The sequence below is a fragment of the Asterias rubens genome, chromosome 13, assembly GCF_902459465.1.
Source record: "Asterias rubens chromosome 13, eAstRub1.3, whole genome shotgun sequence".
In the NCBI taxonomy this organism is placed as follows: domain Eukaryota; kingdom Metazoa; phylum Echinodermata; class Asteroidea; order Forcipulatida; family Asteriidae; genus Asterias; species Asterias rubens.
The window spans coordinates 11,530,235-11,550,495 of record NC_047074.1 but is presented as its reverse complement, the minus strand read 5'-3'; the positions used below and the strand labels follow the sequence as shown (position 1 = coordinate 11,550,495).

At 39.0% G+C, this 20,261-nt stretch overlaps 1 protein-coding gene across 1 annotated transcript; it reads left to right on the top strand.

Moving 5' to 3' along the window:
• The first annotated feature begins 17,316 nt into the window (after positions 1-17,316).
• On the top strand, positions 17,317-20,010 carry LOC117298726 (WW domain-binding protein 11-like). Its single transcript, XM_033782043.1, has 2 exons — positions 17,317-18,094; positions 18,167-20,010. Exons 1-2 carry the CDS (start codon positions 17,317-17,319, stop codon positions 18,814-18,816), a joined length of 1,428 nt encoding a protein of 475 aa, XP_033637934.1. The 3' UTR covers positions 18,817-20,010.
• The last annotated feature ends 251 nt before the right edge of the window (positions 20,011-20,261 follow it).

Here is a 20,261-nt window from a genome sequence, read left to right as displayed (position 1 = left end):
TCGAAACGTCTAGCTATTGACTAATTTCGGCAAATTTTATTGAACACAGTATTATTTCTATTAGTACTCCATAATAATCGAATACAACATCAAGGAACCTTTAAATATTGCATATCTTCTTACTACAATTGATTTCCTCTGGGCATTCGGATAACTCATGCTTTTTGGATTGAAGCGCATTTATACTTAATATGCAATTGCAAGTGTACTTTTTACCATGCATTATAAATGCAATGTGTTTTAGACTAATATCCATATAGGTTTGAAGATGCTCTTAGCAGATTATGCAAAAAGAGTTTAAGATCTTGCCTTATTTATTTATTTATTTATTTATTTATTTATTTATTTATTTATTTATTAATTGTATGGTTTATTCATTTGAATCGTAAAACATCCAAAATGACTGACACTCATTCCAATTTACGTAGTTTGTATTTAAAAAAGATGTTGCAGCTCCACACTGAATTGTAAACCATGTACAGGCTTGCGTGTATTGATGAACCAAAGATTTATGATATAACATAATGCATTCAAAATCAAACATGATGCATTTGGTGTTACTACTTAAATATGCATTCAAACGTCTCGCATTTAAACAAGGGTTGTAGTTTATCCACAATCAAACATAGCCAGTCGCCTTGTGCATAGGGGTGCAGCTTTTTGCACCCGGGTATAATGAAAAAATGGCTGTCAAAAGATAAGAGAGTGTTATATACAACGGGTAGGAATTCAGCGGGGTTATTGAAAAGGAGCTCATAGCTTACCCTCGACGTTATAGAGTGGCGATCACTAAAGTATGAAGGCGAGCGTCGATGTATCACTACAGCAAGTACACCCTTCTTCCGTCCACTGACCAGAACAATATCATTCCCGTGGTTGGCCAAGCAGAGCAAAGCACACACACTGACTGTGTCTTATCGTGTGTGGCGTTGATGGAGAAGGTTTCGGGGGGCCAGCCTGCAATGTGCGAGCCGTATACTCACCCACACACAACACTGCGGAGCCAGCTACTTAGTGAATGAGAGACTGGTACCTAGCTGCCTCCCAGCCTTATATGCCCGGCCTCTGTCGATCACTAGGGATGAGGAGTGTAGGATGGAGGCAGGGCCGTGTGCATCGATTATAAGACGAATACAATCATACGGTGGCCATGAACGACCACTGTAGTGGATTCTTATGCGCGCGTACCCGCCATTCAGTGACGCTCAATGCGTTTTCACATTATCAATAATAATAATGAACCATTTTTGTAGAGCGCATTATTATCACAATCACAGAGAAGTCTCTATTATGCGCTTTGAGATGAAAAAAAAGAGAAGTAAAAGTTAATAGAGATGTGAAGTAAATACAAAAGGAAAATTAAGTTGATACAGAAAGAAGTACTGAAGGCTATTGCAAAGATAAATGTGTCAATATCAGTATTTTCTTGTAAGGATGTGGGACTAAGTTTGAATTATGAGGATTACTTCTTTAACATGACACCATGTTATTGTGTACATGGTGATGTGGCGCAATATGCTGACAATCAAACCATGAACACCTCATCATGTAAAGGCATCGACACCTCTGGTCTTTGTCAAAGACTGGCAGTCTTCTCACATAGTGTATCTTAACATTTTGCATATAATAACAAACTTGTGAACATTTGGGTTAAATTGGTTAATGAAGTTGCGAGAAAAAATAAATAAATAAATAAACTATGTGTACAAATTATTTGTGTGCTTTTATTTTTGGAAAATCTAAACAAAGTTTCTATGCTAATATTTATTTTGAGTAGTAATTACCAAGAGGTGTCCCCCAGTGCTCAAGACAATGTAAAATACAATACATTCGCTTGATTCTTAAACAAAATCTCAGTTGCCAATTATTATGGCCATTTGGATAGATTAAAAAATATGTATAAGCAAATAAATTTGTAAATATATTTTGTCTAGTTTTTGTAAATGTAAAATCTTTTTACTCAGACTGTTTGTATTTTGTTTAAAGTAATGTGTTTTTTTTTTTACCAAAGGACCATAGTGTTTAACAGCTCTTGTGCTGTTTGTATGCTGTAAAAGGATTTTTAAATAACTAAATAAATAAATAAATAAATAAATAAATTCACCGTGCCGACTTCATCATAATTACGTATAATTACCATTTCCTTTACGCACACATCAATTCATGTGTTACTTTTCATTAATCAGAACGCAATTAATGCGGTGTATCACCATGGGGACCGCACTTCAATGACGATATTGTTTATGACACCGGTCTACAAACTAATGACAACGCTTTCTAATGGGTGGTACAGTTTGGGGTTATAATTGCTCAATTTACATTTTGTTTTAAGCGAGGGGAGTGGAGTGGAGTTAGCGTCTGAATATTGTGATTTCCTAAGAGACGAATGTATCGTATTAAACAGCAGCATTGCCTCGTAAATATTTTTAATAGAAAGGAACGTTTTAAGACTAGCCTAATTGTTCTTTAAATTCTTGAAATTTTTAATCTTACACAGTTAGTTCTACATTTTCATAACCTGCTGTAAATTGTCATGATTTAGTACAAACATATTATAATAGATGCTAAAAATTGCAAATGGGGCATTCCCCCCCCCCCCCCCATAATAACCGATGTGTGTTTAACACTGTATACAAAGTACTTACACAAGTCATGAAAGCAAAATCAAAGGCATATTACTCGGGTGGAATTGGAACCCACCACTTTTGTAATTCTAGAGCAGCGTCATTGAATAAGGTCGCTGGTTTGAATCCCACCCGAGTACTATGCATGTGAGTTAGTCACAGACCTTGGGAAAGTACTGGGTACACTCTCTTAAACCAAGAGTTGAATCCAACACCTGCATGAGTTCGGTGAGTGACTACACTTTGGAAATGTTGAATCCAGCAATTTAAATGTTAAATCCAGCATTTTAAAGTATTCGGTCAACAGTTTAAGTGCCATGTAAACGTCTAAAAAGCTGATCCAACCATTCAAAAGATTTTTTTTGAAAAGTGTTGAATTAACACTTAAAGTGTTGATCGAATTAACCCTTTTTGCGTTGGATCAATAATTTAAAATGCTAGATTTAACAAACACAACGTTGGATCCAATTCTATCAAAATGTAGTCACTCATTCACAGAACTCATGCAAGTGTTGGATTCAAATCTTTAGTTTTGAGAGTGAATAGATAGTGCTAACATACATCGATATAAGGGTGAAAACTTCGGGGAAAAAACATAATTGACCAAAAGTAGTCGACTACAACAATTCAAAAACTACCATCCAAAAATGTGTTTTCTTTTGTTAAAGATCGCAGTATGAAGTGAGATTATAGAAGCGCAAACAAGAAAACATCTCCAAAAACTTATGAAAGACGTAATGTCTATCATGATTCTATACCTTTAGAAAACCACAAATAATTATACAAATTTCGTGCCACCCTGTTGATAACAGCTCCTCTATTCACAGAATGATGTAACAAATTACGTCATCAAAATGACCTCTTCAATTAATAGCATCGGCTTTAATGTTGTGTTTATATTGTGAATAAGCAGCATGAACGGTTATCATAATCATCACATAACTTATGACGTAGTGCCTTTTGCTGTGGATGTTTTAATGTGTCAATTTGTCTGCAAGGCTTGCATAATTAACGCTGTGCGTACCAATGAGGGATTTTAAAATTACGTCTTCAAACATCGCATCGGCTTTAGTGTAATGCTTTCATCGTGAACAAGCAGCATTCATGTTAGATTATAGTCATCCCATGACTTATGACGTAGTGCCCTCTGGTGTGAATGTGTGTCGTATCGATTCGTCTGCAAGGCTTGCATAATTTAAGCTGTGAATAAATTTGCATACTAATTAGGGATTTGCTTGTGCATTGGCTTGCATTGAAGATATGAGGCATGGTGCTGACTCAATGTACACAATAATGCGCATCGATTATTGAAGTGCTGGCTTACTCCATTTTAATATTACACACAAAGGCTGTCAGTTTCTCATCACATTTGATATTTCATGTTAATTTTTCTTAAAGGCAGTGGACACTATTGGTAATTACTCAAAATAATTATCAGCATGAAACCTCACTTGGTAACGAGTAATGGGGAGGGGTTTATAGTATAAAACGGTGTGAGAAACGGCTCCCTCTGAAGTAATGTAGTTTTCGAGAAAGAAGTAATTTTCCACGAATTTGATTTCGAGACCTCAAGTTTAGAAATTGAGGTCTCGAAATCAAGCATCTGAAAGCACACAACTTCGTGTGACAAGGGTGTTTTTTCCTTTCATTAATACCTCGCAACTCCGACGAGTAATCGAGCTCAAATTTTCACAGGTTTGTTATTTTATGCATATGTTGAGATACACCAAGTGGGAAGACTGGTCTTTGACAATTACCAAAGGTGTCCAGCGTCTTTAAATTGAGGCTAATAGTAGCTTTTAATATTGCATTTGGTGCTCGATATTTATGGAATCATGTATTCCTTCCCTATAGTCCTACTGAGACTTCATTGTGTTCTGGAAATCTTAGAAAATATTTGGAGGATTGTAGGGGGTATTTTGTACGACAGGAAAAGAGTGCGTCAAAGTAGTAGGCAAACCATTTGGAGGACACACTTTAATCGGCATGGAATATAATGAAATATGGCAATACCTTTTGTGTGAAAATGGCACCACCCCTTGTGTATTTGTTGTGTTTTGCGAACCTCTGGAGCTCGTTAAATTTGACTTGTTTTTTTCTTTTTATGGGGGGTGCTTCTGTACAAGGGGAAGTTGCGTTAGAGTGTACATATATATTCTTTTATGTTATTATTTATTTTGACTGTTATTTTTTTTTTTTTGCCCTTATCATGGTAATCACCTGATGTTACAACCCATGCGGGCAGAGTCTTTCTCAAAGGCACAAGAGAAATACTCTCATAAGATCGAAACGTCATCACCAGGACCTTTACAAAAAGTTGCTTTAAAGGCAGTGGACACTATTGGAAAATACTCAAAATAATTATTAGCATAAAACCTTACTTGGTAACGAGTAATGGAGAGCTGTTAAAAGTAAAAAAAGACATTGTGAGAAACGGCTACCTCTGAAGTGACGTAGTTTTCGAGAAAGAAGTAATTTTCCACAAATTTGATTTCGAGACCTCATTTAGAATTTGAGGTCTCGAAATCAAGCATCTGAAAGCACACGACCTTGTGCAACAAGGATGTCTTTTTTTTATAACTATATCTGGCAACTTTGAAGAGTGATTGAGCTCAAATTTTCACAGGTTTGTTATTTTATGCATATGTTGAGATCCACCAAGTGAGAAGACTGGTCTTTGACAATTACCAATAGTGTCCATGTCTTTAAAGCCTTTATACACTTTCGGTAAACAGTATTGTCCAAGTCCCACACTTCGTGTATATCACAACTTATATAACAAAAAATAACAAACCTGTGTAAATTTAGGCTCAATCGGTCATCGGAGTAGGGAGAAAATAACGGGAAAACCCACTCTTGTTTCCGCGCGTTTCGCCGTGTCACGACATGTGTTTGAAATAAACCCGTAATTCTCGCTATCGAGAATTGATATTGTTTTAATGTTTTCTCAAAAAGAAAAGCATTTCATGGAACAATACTTCAAGAGAAGTCTTTCACCATTACCTACTGTAAACCCTGTAAATTATTTGTAAATCTGTGAGTTTTTTTGTTTCCGTACCGAAAGTGTAAAATGGCTTTAAACCAAAGGAAGTGATGAAATCAAGGCACAAGCACACTCAAGCAGATCACTCCATTTTCTAGTTTGTGTATCTGCAAAGCGTGACCTTGTGAGGCCATTCACGTAGCGGAAAACATAATCAGGTTTTGATTAGTGCCCAGTGTTAGAAAGCACACATTCAGAAGGAAAAAAAAAAAAATACAGCATGCACAAGCTGAAACAAAAATGGAGAATGGCATTATTGTTTCAGAAGCAGTGTAAATTGCAGTAGGCCTATAAAATGCATCACAAATCCAATCTGCGAGAAAATGCCAAATCATGGCCAAACTTTTAGACTCAAATGAAAACAACAAACAAGAAAAGGCTGCCACCAAGCGTTCACAAAAGGTCTCATCAGTGACATTTCCGGAGAAGACGATTAGTTACCGACTGGTTAATAAAAAAAAAAAAAAAAAAAAAAAAAAATGTTTTCTGATTTCCGCGCTCCAGTTTCCCAAACTCCGTAACACAAAAACTCTCCACCATATCGGGAATGCAATCGTAACGGCTTGACATCATTGCCATACCAATGTGTAAAACACTGTGTAGTTTAATTTCTATGCTCACCCTGTACTCAATCTAAGCCCAACACTTCGTGGCGTACGTGTGGGGGGGGGGGGATATCAACTCGCAATCACACATTCCAAGATGTTTTCACTTCTCGAATTACGCTGTAACAACGAAGCGCAACAATGGGAGACTTTCTGGGACGATAGAGGGCAGCAGACTTACCGGGTAAATCCATTGTTCTCAGAATTATGCGCATGTTCAGAACTACGTAAACAATGGAAATTTACCCGGTATGTCTGCTGCCGCCTAGCGTTGGAAAGTCTCCTATTAAAAACAACCGAGACCGTCACACGAAATGTACAATAAGAGACTCTGCTACGGAGACCCAAGGAAAAAAAAAATATATATATATATCTCCACATTGAAGTTCTTAAAGGCAGTGGACACTATTGGTAATTGTCGAAGACTAGTCTTCACAGTTGGTGTATCTCAACATATGCATATAATAACAAACCTGTGAAAATTTTACCTCAATCGGTCGTCGAAGTTGTGAGATAATAATGCAAGAAAAATAACCCTTGTCACACGAAGTTGTGTGCGTTTAGATGGTTGATTTCGAGACCTCAAGTTCTAAATCTGAGGTCTCGAAATCAAATTCGTGGAAAATTACTTCTTTCTCGAAGTCTATGGCACTTCAGAGGGAGCCGTTTCTCAAAATGTTTTATATCATCAACCTCTCCCCATTACTCGTCGCCAAGAAAGGTTTTATGCCAATAATTATTTTGAGTAATAACCAATAGTGTCCACTGCCTTTAATGGCTTATTTAGGTGCTCCACAAGGAAATTCGTGTTTAAAAGCTATTGGAAACAGTGAAGTGCATGGACAAAGGAAAGAACAATAAATTTCCCACAAGGACAAACTGTCAGGATTGATGCGTTCAAATACCGTGTGTAAATTGGAAAATCATAATCTTGAACTGGCAGCTAATTTCTTATTCATATCTAAGTACAAACAATAATTTAACTGACTAGCTAACTTTCATTCACAATTCCAATTAAACACTGGCTTCCCATGGTGTGAAATAACATTACAAATGAATGCACAACCTAATAAATATATTCTTATATCTAAATTTCGGGAGGCGATGGCCGTCAACAGCATTAATGTAACAACTCGACAATGGCATGCCGGATATGTAGGTCTACACTATCGACCCAACCCACGCTTTCTTGGTAACTGTAAAAGGACCCGGCCAACCCATGTCACTTGAACCGAGTGAAGCAAAAACAACAGTGTAGTGACATAAACTATTACCATTAAAGACACTACACTTGGGATCTCCAACAATAGCAACCTGATATCCCCCTTTCCAAGAAGTAATTAACAAATTACATTTCCGATGGGAGGGGACTAGTCACAGTTCGTTGCGTCACAGGGAAAGTACATGTTGTCGTTTAGGGGGTTGATTCATCTACTGAATAAGTCATCCATTAAAAAAAGACGTAGTATAAAAGGGCCACCAAGTTCCAGGCAATCTCCAAGAAGAGCATCCAATATTACACATTTTTTTTTACGAAACTTGCGCATAATAATAAATGTATAAATTGTTATATAAAGTGGAAAAGAATTATTTAAAGGGTTCTTTAAAAACCAAAACAACGGAAATTGTAGCGCGCGACTCGCGGTAAACTTGTGCCTAATTTTTGTGCACAAAGACACGAGAAAATCGTTTTCCTTTTCACTTTTTATGGAAATTTAATGTCTTCCTCGACAATCTATGCCATTTTTCTGACATGGCTGCATGATATGACGATTTACTACATTCTGTATTTTTTTTTTAATTAAGCACAGAGGAAAATACTGAAATTCTGACAAAATCTCATTTTTTTCCCCCTAATTCACCTAAGACAAGCACCGTTTTCAACGTGATTCGGTTTTTATTTAATTGCAAATTTTGTAGTCAGTGCTCTACATTAGTATATCATGATGTCCTGTTAAGGAAAATGTGATAGTCGTTGAGGAAAACATTTATTTTCCATTAAGGGTGAAAAGAAACAAGATTTCCTCATGTTTCTGTGCACAAAACTAGGCACATGTTACCTCAGCAATGGCCGCGGTGCTCAACACTTGCGCGCCCGGTGCGCGCCTGAATTGGTGTATATCTCTCATAGATATAGAATTAAAATAACTAGATCGGCCGCGCGTACATACGCGCCATTGCCTGTGTAGAAACAGTTTTTGTTCGCCATGGACGCGGTTGAAATGTCACGTTCGAAAGGCGACGCGCGAAAATTAACACGGGAGATAGGCATTTGACGCGCTAAATGTCACGTGCTGACGGCAAAAAGTCACGTGCTGACGGCAACGCACAGAAAATGTACACGGGAGATAGGCAATGGCGGCCCCCATGCCAGAACCCGCGTATGTATGCGCGGCCGATCTAGTTATTCTAGTCTATATCTATAATATCTCTATGGTATATTCTATGCTTGTGGCGCGTATGTACGCGCGGCCGATCTCCAATTTTCGACGCGAATTGCGTTCTTCACGTTTGTTCCAACCAAACGAAAACAAAAAATAATGTGTTTTATCATTCGATCAAACATGAATGGTATACCATTACACTTCCCGTAAAGTTCACTCATGATCTTATCATCTTTCGCTTGCCTTTGGACTTATAAAGTTGTCCGAGAACTAGCTTGCTCAACCCCAGAAGCAGATCCCTCCAGAACTAACGTTGACGACCCTACTATGTCAAATGCATTGATACAGTTCTTCCTTCGTCGGCGGCACAAATTGACCAGCACATGGGAGGAAAACGCACCGTCTATCGGTGCCCAGTCGCGGGGAGAAGTGGTACGGGTTGATAATGATGAGTTGAAGGGTGCAGCTAGTACACAAAACGGTCGAACTGAGGGAATGAACAGTACTGGTTTAGCGCCCTCTGCTTTTAATCAACTGTCGGAAGAGATCGAGAAGCAACGGCAGTTACTTCAGCGGGAGTTTGACTTGCAAAGGTACCCCTTTTTTGACCACTGGGTTTCAAGTAGAAGATGAGTTCACAGAAACAAAAATTCATTTAGTTTAACCCCAAAGTACAGGCATGTGTAGGTACTCCCCTAAAATGATTTGTATATAAAGTGAGCGGTGAGATATAAGAGTAAGATTAAGAACGCACACACTCAGTTTTTTACAGTTTTATATTTGACAGTTTGTACAGTTTATTTGACAGTTTGCATAGTTGTTATAGACACTGCCGTCGGCACCCTTCTGAACAGTCTTCCAGTCCGTCTCTGCTGTTGTCCGCAACACTAGGAAGGGATTCAGTTGTTTATGCCGTGTGCATGAATACCCTTTTCTTTCATAAATCAGTATCTCCTTGATACCACATCTTGGTGTTCTGTTTGTCAGGCAACTCTGAATTGCAGTGCCAACAGTATCTGAGTTCTTTTTAAGAGACTTAAATCTTTTTATAAGTATCATTCTGTTCATTGACGTCGTTAAGTCTGTTGGAGATTGTTCACACTTGCTCTATTTAAAAAAATAAAAAAATAAATTCAAACGAACCCATTATGCCACGCCCCCTTCTCACATGGTCAAACTTATTTGGTGCCCAGGATGCACCGGGAGTTGATTCACCTCGAGATCGAGAAACTGCAGATTGCGCGGGAGAATCAATTGATGAACAGACAGTTTATGGCCGTACTTAACGAGAGGCGGGAACTAGACAAAGAGAGAAAAGAGATGATTGCTGATGCGGTTGAAGTCTGGAAGACGCTCTCAGGTGAGCATTTTAACCGAGTCCCATTACACTACGCCTCTCATATAATTTTATGAATGAGGTACGTCACAATGCTAACCCAGAACGAGGCCATGGACAAGAAGATGGTTTGCAATCGGCCATGTGCATAATTGGTTCATTACTGAGTTTGATTCACCCTCTCTCCAGCTCATAATATTATTTTTCCTAAGCGACTCTGACCCAACCGATTCCGCTTTCCATACACTTCTCTAGACTTCTGCTGATATAAACTCTAAAACGGCCGAGAGTAAACGCCATTTTGTTTATGTCGCCCTCTGCGGAATATGGTGCGGGACCATTTGAAATAAATACTGCCCTCTGTAGCCCACATCAGAGAGTTCGTTTTAACGTAACTTTCTCAATAAAAAATAAGAGAGCAAAAAGAAACTGTGTCTATCACGCTCGTTATACGGATGCAAGACACCGTATCTTCAAGATACTTCACAAGGTACAACACGAACATCTGAAAGACTCCGGACTTATTCCATTCGGATACAAAATGTCTTTCACCATATAATTGACCATCAAGTGTTCATAAAATAATGATAGGTAAATAAATAACAATACCACTCATTTGCATATTCTTTTCTCCATGTGTAGGAGACAAGAATAAATTCAGCGGTAAAAAGGTTCATAACTTGAGCGAGGCGGTCTCGAAGGCACTCTGCAAGTCGGCTTCAAACACCCTCATCAACGAGGAAGAGCCACGCCTACTCAAACGACTGCGCGGGTGCAAGACCGAGGACGAAGTGCGCACCCTCCAGGCCGATCTCAAGAAGAAACAAGAAGTTCTGTTTCAGCTGCTCTTAAAATCGGAGACCATGATTGCCACGGGACAGTACTGTAGCGACATCAACGACGAGAGTGGAATAACTGACGGGAAAACCCCTGTCGCAAGGAGGAGGGCCCACCCGCCAAAAATTGCCGTTAAGAGACTGCGGCCGAGAGTCTCTCCGGAGAGTCATCGGCCGATTGACCCACCGCCGCAGCCGCCCAATCAGCAACCGGTAAATACCCCACAGCCAATGAGCGCCTTCAATGTGGTCACAATATCAACCAATGAGATTCAGCCTGCTGCTGAGCCGGAGCCTCAGGTTGATGATGACGATCGTCCGCGATCGCGGAATGTTCTGACGTGGAATCTGGACGTGAGAGGGTTGCGTGAAACTGCAATATGACTATGATCGAGGGAATTACAAAAGTACATAATTGTTGTATCGTAAACACTTGATCGTAACCAAAAAACAGTTAATCCACTACTTTTTTGTTCATCTTGGTCGTTTGTTGCTCTCAAAGCTCCATTGTTTTTTGGTTTTTTTTTTCCCTTTTTACCTGTAACTGATAAGAATGTATTATGCTGAACAGTTACCTATGAACCATTGAATCACCAAAATACAATTATTTTTATGCAATAGTGTAATCAACTATAACACAAAACCACCACAGCTCTATGATGAAAATGTTAAGTTATGTACACTGGGTTGAAGCAGATAATACTGGTAACTTTCCGCTGCTTCCGTAGGTTTGTGCATGCATACACTTCAAAATGTGAGTTTTCAGGGCAAGTCTACTGCCATTATTGCTCAAACATAATTTGCGCACAGGGTTTCGCGTTACCTCCTTTTTTCAAACTTTTACCAAACACATATATTTTTAAAAGGACGACATGTAAAAATAATGTGCATTTAATAAAAAAAAATTGATATATTTTGTTTGGCTCCAACACCTGATTTCTCGTTTACCCCTGATATTGTGAGACTTTTGTAAATACATGGCGTAATTATGCGGCACTTCTTAAAAAGAGAAGAAAACAAAACAAAGACTTTACGGAAGCACGACTCACGCTTAGTCTAAAATGTTTTGAAGTGAGCAAAGAGTGTTGCTACAAGTTTTAACATAAATATACTTCATTTCGACATTTACCTATTTTTACACCCCTTTCACCTAATTTAACACAACTAGCACCAGTGTTCAACAGGATGGATAGGAAAAGGGAAGAAATGATAAGTTTTAGCTGTGGGAGGAGGAGGGATTCGAACCGGTGTCCACATAATTGAAAGGAAGGGAAAGAAATCACCGAGCCACCCTGCTCCCCCCGCATTCGGAATTACACCCTTGTAAGAAAAGAGAGTGCAGAATGCCACAGTGCAGAGTAACAGGCATGTGTGTGCGCTTCGTTTTTGAAAGGGCAAGGACACCAATACATTTTGTTTGTTTTGTATAACGGCACCCTGTAAGGAAATTGTAAATTTCTACTGCAAGCATTTCAAGGGCACCGAGGGGGCATGGAGGCAATCGCCTCCTCCGTTGCTTCCGCGAAGTATCAAGCCTTGAGTCATGACATTTGGCGTTGATATAGGCTACGGGTCGTTGGCCAGTGCGTCCCCCGTCGTTTGTCACATTTCCCGCGTCTAGGGCCTTGGGTGATTACTAGTTTTAGTGGGCAATCAAAAGCCACGTTTTAATAACCATGCAAATGAATGACATCATTTTACACCTACGCGCTGGACACGTTTGGTAAAAGACAAGAGTATTCTCTTGTTGTGTATCCCAACTTGCATAAAATTAAAAAAAACTGTGAAAATTTGAGCTCAATTGGTTATCGAATTTGCAAAAGGCTTCTTTTATTATTGTTGTGTGAGAAATTACCCTTTTCTCAAAAACGATGTTATTCAGAGTGAGCCGTTTCGTGCAAAAATTGTTATCTTATCAACAGCTCTCCATTGCTTGTTACCAAGTAAGTTTTTATGCTAAAAATTATTTTTAGTAATTACCAATAGCGTACAGTGCATTTAATTACCAACAATGTAAATGAATGATATCGTATGACACACAGCCACTACGGATATCAAATCTAACGGAACAACGCGGTGCGGAAAAAATCAATTGAAATCAACCAGTCTCTAAAGGCAATAAAATGACGGTGTGCTTTTTCGCCACTAAGTTTCCTGCGCACTTTCAGTTTTAATTACACATCCTATTAATAACCGGCTGTTATTTATCACAAGTCAGGAATGAGATCACATCAAGAGTTTTTTTTTGCTATAATTAGTTTCGATAGAGATTATTTATAGCATAGCAACCAAGACTTTGAAAAGGGTGAAGGACGATACTCTAAAAAGGCATTGATTAGACTGGTACATTACATTTTTGTATTGTGTTTATAGGTAGGTTTAGCAGCACGTTATACACGGGCGAATACGTGAACATGAACGTAAGAAAATGTGAAGTTACAATTTGTTACGTTAGGGACGATGCGCGCAGACGTGATACGTGAGCATGAAATAAGCCCCAAGTGGTGACGCCATGCCAAACAATACAACTTTTGTATGTTCACGTTCACGTGTTTGCTCGCGTAATATGCAGCTACACCTCCCTAATGTGTGAAAAGCGTGTTTGTAAATTTGTTGTATAATTATAAGCTCCCCTAATGCAGATTTGTAAAAATGTTAATTTCTTTTTATTTAGGAGCTAGGGTAACAAAAACGACCCTTTTCAGTTCTTTTATCACAAGCACGTCATGACTTGTCACAAGCCCATAACATTACAAAACATAATGCATAAAATGTAAAATGCATAATATACATAGATGCTTAACTGTATATGATTTTAAATCAAGAAGTAATTTCGCTCTTTTTGAGAGAGTTTGCAAAGGCCTTGATCATTCCCATTCATTTTTGATTAAGGAGACTGTCGTTAAAATTAACCGCACAAATTTAACATCACAGTGACTACAACTGCTGACCAGTTTTAATTTGTTTCAAGCAGTGCATCATTTCGCTACCACAAGCTGTCACATACCTGGTACCCCACCTCCGGTGCCAGCGGTTGTCGTGATTATGATAAGAGTTTCATGACCAATGTGAGGCACGGTGCCCGTCTAGTGATGTAATTGTCCGTGACACCACGTTACGGCACAATTTAGGAAACAGTTCCACCGATGTCAATGTAATAAGTGTGTACGCCTCAGACGGTTTTTTAAAACTGTGATACCTATTTTGATCAGAGTCACATCCCTGTCAGCTTACAGTTTACAAGACTCATCTGTAAACGAATAAGTAACTGACAATCTTAACTCGCACATTATAGTAACGTTTGCGGTGACACCAAGTAAAATAATCTCTCAATGAGTTCGGGTGGTTCTGAAAAGAACCGTTGGTTTCAAATCATGATTATGCTTTAATTATCGAAAGCACTCTTAACTTGATGGCAGTTGCGGAACAAGGTGATTGCAATTTACTGATGGAAACTGGGTGATATGTATGTCAACACGTAGACAACATGTGGTGTTATGAAGGTAAGTGACTATGACATGCAACCATGGCCCAATTTCATAAAGCTACTTGAGTAGAAAATAATGCGAACAAAATATAACCAGCTAAGCGAAAATGTACAGCAAATGACAACCACACAATTAATGGCACAGGGACTATTATTTTTTTTTTCTTGAGAAAAATTTGTAATTATTTTTATAATTTCGACCAAAATAAGTTTGATCAGAAAAATAACTAAAATGAGCTACGAATGAAAACCACATTTTCTGGTTGATTAGATTAAAGGCAGAACATTATTTTATGTAGTATTCGGAATCGTTCGATTGTTGTTTAATCCTATATGAATGTAAACACGCCCGGCTCCTATTTATGTAGTATATCATAACCTAAGAAATATTCATTTCATAAGAAAGTATTTTTTTAAATGTTGCGAAAAATCTGGAGCGGTTTCGTTTAGTGCAGGAAATACTTTGCATGGATGGCAGTTAATACACAATCTGAGAAACGTATCCGACAGCAACGTTCCTCGAATTCATAATATTTTGGGTTACAAACAAATGATATCTTTTTCCAACACCTTCTTCAAAGTGAAACGAACAGGGCCCAATTTCACAAAGCCTGTAAGCACAAGAGTTTGCTAAGCATGAAATGTCTTCCTTGATAAAAACAAGTATACCGACCAAGTTTTAGTGTGTTGCATATTGCTTGTTACTGGCATTCAGTTGTTGTTTGCTTATCCTGAAAATCACGTGGAAGTTTGTTTGGAAATCCTGTAAGGAATATATTTCATGCTAAGCAAATTTTTGTGGTTACAGGCTTTATGAAATTGGGCCCAGGTTCACAAATAACTACAGTTTTAAATTGTTCACCTTTTGTCGGTAATATCGCAAGTTTTCTTGAAGATGCTTTCAAAATGTTAAAATTATGCTGTTTGCTCTCCCCCCAAAAAAAAAATATTTTGGGGGAGAACAAAGTGTTAGGTGCACAAACTTAGCCAAATAGAGGAGGGATAGATTTATTGATAATTTGCTGCTGAAAACCAACCGAAAGGGAGGAAGAGATAGATTGTGTTATCACTTGACAATCAAACACGACAAAATTAGCGACATAATGGAACAAACAAGTGGAATTTATCAATTTTTAAAATGTTAGCAGTAAAAAAGTAGATTGATTTTAACATACAACATGTTTTTCACGGTTTGGAGGAGAAATGGTAAAATTTTAAAGTGGAACATTAATTTTAAATTGACGAACATCGTGTTAAAACAAAAATGCGTTAATATCATCGACACAGCTTTTATTGAAATGAAGTTTTCATTAATTTAAAAAGTGAATTACGAACTTCCTTCCCTTTGAAACACAATGGCGCAGGTCACTTCCATAATACCAAGCGTGCGAAGGCAGAACAATGAAAAAAGAAACAAAACACATCCTTTTTGTGAAAAGAAAGTCAAAACCTTTGGTATTATTCCACTAACGACAAACCATCCACACAAGCTGTATAATTTTTTTATTATTTATTGTTATTATTATTATTATTTTTTGTCAAACGCTGGTTTTACCATTTTATCATTCTCTTCTACTGTTCATTTTCTTCACATCATTTCTTTAGTAATTTACTTTTTGTTTGGAGAAAGTCTTGTGGGAATTTTTATTATTTCCCCCGATAGTACTATAAAATATATAGTAAAATATAAAAAAAATCACCTCCATTGGAACTCCTGCATAATAGCAAAATCTACAGTGCTCGTTATTTTACCACAATTAATTTGTCTGACCTCGAGCATAATGTTACCGTAGCACGAAGTGTACGTATTGAAACCTAATGAACTAAATAGAGAAGGAAAAAAAAAACTTCGATCGAACAGTCGCCATTGATAACCACAGGAGTCGCCTGCGATATTTATTGCAAAAGAAAATCATTAGAACTCACCTACCGTTAATTACAACTACATTGTGACCGAGTGGTGGGGTCCATGGTCGTTCTTTATCTATCAGAAGAGGCAGCCAGTAGTTTGAAGTCTGTCTGTTCATGTGCATGGTAGAAATAATTGTCATTAAAGGTACTGGCCACTATTGGGTAATTACTAACTTAATACTTAGCATAAAAACTTACTTGATGATGAGCAATTGAGAACTATTGATTATTATAATGAAACAGTGTGAGAAACGGCATAATCTGAAGTTACAAGGTGTTAGCGAAACAATTAATTTCTCACTAAAGATTATTAAGATGTTGTTGTTTTTTTTTTTTCGAGGTCTCATCTTTGATTGTTCTCTCGCAACTTCGACGACCAATTGAACTCAAGTTTCAACACCCCTGTCGCACAAGTTGTGTGATTTCATCAGTTGTGTATTTCAATTGTGTATTTTCAGTTGTGTATTTCCAGTAGCTTATTTTGTGCTTTATAAAAAATAAATTGAATTGAATTGAAATTGAATTCGAGACCTCAGCTGAGGTCTCGAATTCAAGTCAAATATTTTAATGAGACATTACCCCCTCTTTCTCAAAAACTGCGTTACTTCACAGGGAGCCGTTTCCCACAATGTTTTATACTATCAACAGCTCTCCATTGCTCGTTACCAAGTAAGTTTCTATGCTAACAATTATTTTGATTATTACCAAGAGTGTCCTGTGTATTTAACGAGCCGGCGCTTTACCGACCGATAGCTATAAAAGAGAATAGTTTTGTATGTATTCAAACGAGCCTAAGTAGTTTTTAATGTATGTAATTTGATACCAATGGAAGGCATATTTCTGTATTTTTGTATGATGCGCACAAATAAAATATTTGTCTTTACTTTGCATGTATGGCTTACAATTGACATGGAATGGTCTATAATTTAAATGTAGCCCATTGATAAAACGTTTCCCAAAATTAAGTTTTCTTTATGTCTATATTTTCCAACATGTTTGTTGTACATCTACTTTTAAAAACTTTGATTGGTTTTAGGTTTGAACGTGTTGTGCTTGTTTGATTGATTACCGGCACCAAACAAAACCCAAAATGGCGGGTGGCAAGGCGAATCACGTCATCCGCATCCTATCCTCCAAGGAACGAAGCCTCTTCAATGCAATCAACAGCGAGGACATTCAGGGCGCTAAGCAGCTCGTGGACGGCGAGGGAGTCGACGTCAACGTCCAGGACGTGTTCAAACGGACGCCGCTCATGCGTGCCTGCATCGTCGGTGGTTACGACGAGCGAACGGCGTTGGTTAAGATACTCCTCAGGAGAGGTGCCGACGTCAACCTGACGGACAACCGCGGCCGGACGGCGTTGATGATCTTATGCAAGGAAGGCCCGTTGACTATACCGGTCATGAAGATGATCTTGGACTCCCGCGACGTCGACCCGAACGTCAAGGACGACAGCGGCGACACGGCGCTGATGCACGCCGTGCAGGGCGACAACGCCGACGCCGTGGGGACGCTCCTCACGTGGAAGTTCAACGACAACGTGCGGATCGACGTCGCCAAGAGAAACGTCGACAACGATAACCCGCTACTCCTCGCCGCCAAACAACAGAACGCCGAGATTTGTGAACTGCTTGTGAAGAAAGGCCACGCGGATCACACTAATATTCCGTTGTTTTTAAGAAAGTACCTCCCCCGTGAATGCCGCGAGATGCCGACCACGAAAGAAAAACATGACCGGTTTGAGGAGTATCGACAAAACGCGCAAGGCATACCTACTTCTCCTTATGGCCAAGACAGATCAGAACCAAATACTCAACAGGAGAAACATGAACCCGAAAACGAAGAAACCAAATCGCTGAAAATCTCCAGTGAACCACACAATGATACCAAAGATCATGTAGCAGACTCTCTTCGGTCAAAACAACGATGGAAGACGGCAGGGAATACCGTCGTCGCTGTCAACGCTTTCGAGGAAGCGTTAAAGAGAGCCGCACTGCTACGTGCAGCACAAAAAGCCAAAACCGTAAAGTCTGGACAACCTATTGAGCCCGCAGTGAAACCAAAATCGCCAAAACCCCCGACTCCCAAGCCACCAACACCGAAACCACAGACACCCAAACCTGCAACCCCTAAACCCCCAACCCCTAAACCTCCAACGCCAAAACCGCCCACCCCAAAACCGGAAACACCCAAACCGCCAACTCCCAAGCCAGAAAGCCCGCCAAAACCTCAAACGCCGCCACCCTCAAAGACCAATCGATCAGACCAGGCCGATCAAGACCTAGAAGCCAAACTTCCCCCTAAGAATTCCAACTGGGCGGTGATCCCCCGGACCGGGCTAGCTCAGCTTCAGACCCCACCCCCAGCCCGCCGCAACCAGTCCAAGAGGAACAGGGGAGACCTCCAGAAGTACAAGACCAAATCTGGCCGGACTATATTCCCCAACGCACCCCATGATAAGAACTATGACCAGATCAACGCGATACGGGATGGTGGGGTTGAACCTAAGGGTAGAGGTAGCAAAGGCCCCTCCCTGCCGGCGATCACCGAAGCCGCGGTTCGAAAACGCAAGACCATTTCAACTACTTAGATTGGACTGGCCCTTTTGAGATAATGGTGGACACTATGAACGTGCACTGTTTGGTTTGATTGTTATACAGTCAAAATAGTTTACCTAAACCTGATAATAAGTGTTAAAGTATTGTGTACACCAAATTATTTTAAAACGGCTTATTTGACTCTTGATGAAACTAAAAGCGAGTTCAGTTGGATAGACTTTGTTTTTAGTTTATATATATACTAATCAATATTTTGTTTGATAAAACACTGGTTGCAACAAAGTAAGCTTTATGGAATTCGGCTCTCTGGTGCTTAGCAACTTGTTATGATTACAGGCTCTATGAAATTGGGAACCATAAACGGGGACCAGTGTTTTAAATGTGAATTGGCCAAGGAAGTTTATAAACTATCAAAAGCGAGTCATGGATGACGAAAAAGGCAGAAACCAAGTTCCAGATTTTAAAAGGAGCAATTGAAATGATGATAATTTCAAACGTTTTGTAAACTGGAGTTATAGATTTCAGTCCAATTTTGATAACGGAAAGCACCAGAGAATAAAAATTCAAAAATCAAATGAATAAAAAACAAAGTAAACATTGTAAATATTGTTATAGCGTATATTCATGCAGACAGTTTATTGCAAAAAGTTAAAGTAAAAGCCGAATTTGTTAACTAAATTTAGCCGAATAAACGCTTACTCCATGCATAAAAAGCTGTAAGTTTACTAAAATCAAAATAATTTTGTATCGGTAGGCTTTCTTCAAGTGACCGAATCGTCAGTTTTGACGTCACTACAAGCAGGCTATTTTACGGTAAATCTCAAACAAGTGTTGACTTGTGCGTGTATGCGTATGCCATCGGAATTGCATGAACACATGCCTGGGGTTACACACGACCATGTGAGGCAATGGCCTTCGTTGCCCCTGGTCTTGGCCTTATGTGCCCTTTCAAAAGTTTCCCATGAGAAAATGATTATGATTTTCCCAATACAGGTGCCCATTGCAAAATCAAAATGGCCTTGCCCTTTTCGAGATGAAATTCCAGGGCTGTAACAGTCAAACACTATGGTTAACGCCAACTAGTAATTTCGAGATTTAACGATTCCCAGTTACTGCATCCTTTATCTTTTTATGGTGGCTAGGCAGTTATTAATGGTTGGTGCATAACAATAAATGTTGCTGACTCTGTTAAGAAACGAAGAGGAGGCAATTAAGTCTGGAGGCGAAATGCATGTCCGCCTTCTCTACCTAATTAAAGGGACAATACGTCTGATGGAATAGTTTCTGCATTCAACAAACATTAAAGACAAAGCTCTCTTTAGGCATCTGAATACAAATTTGTGCAACAATGGTTGGGATACACCAAGTGAGAATACTGGTCTTTGATAATGATGCCAAACCTTTCAATGTGTCGCACAGACGCCAACTTACGGGGTAGCGAGTCGATCTACCCCACTCACATAGCACTCTTCAGTAA

What these genes read in the sequence shown, in the direction of transcription:
- LOC117298726 (XM_033782043.1), top strand. Translation starts at nt 17,317, where the DNA reads ATGGCGGGTGGCAAGGCGAATCACGTCATCCGCATCCTATCCTCCAAG. An exon ending in CAAATCGCTGAAAATCTCCA is followed by an intron (nt 18,095 to 18,166) that starts GTGAACCACACA and finishes GGAAGACGGCAG; the next exon opens with GGAATACCGTCGTCGCTGTC.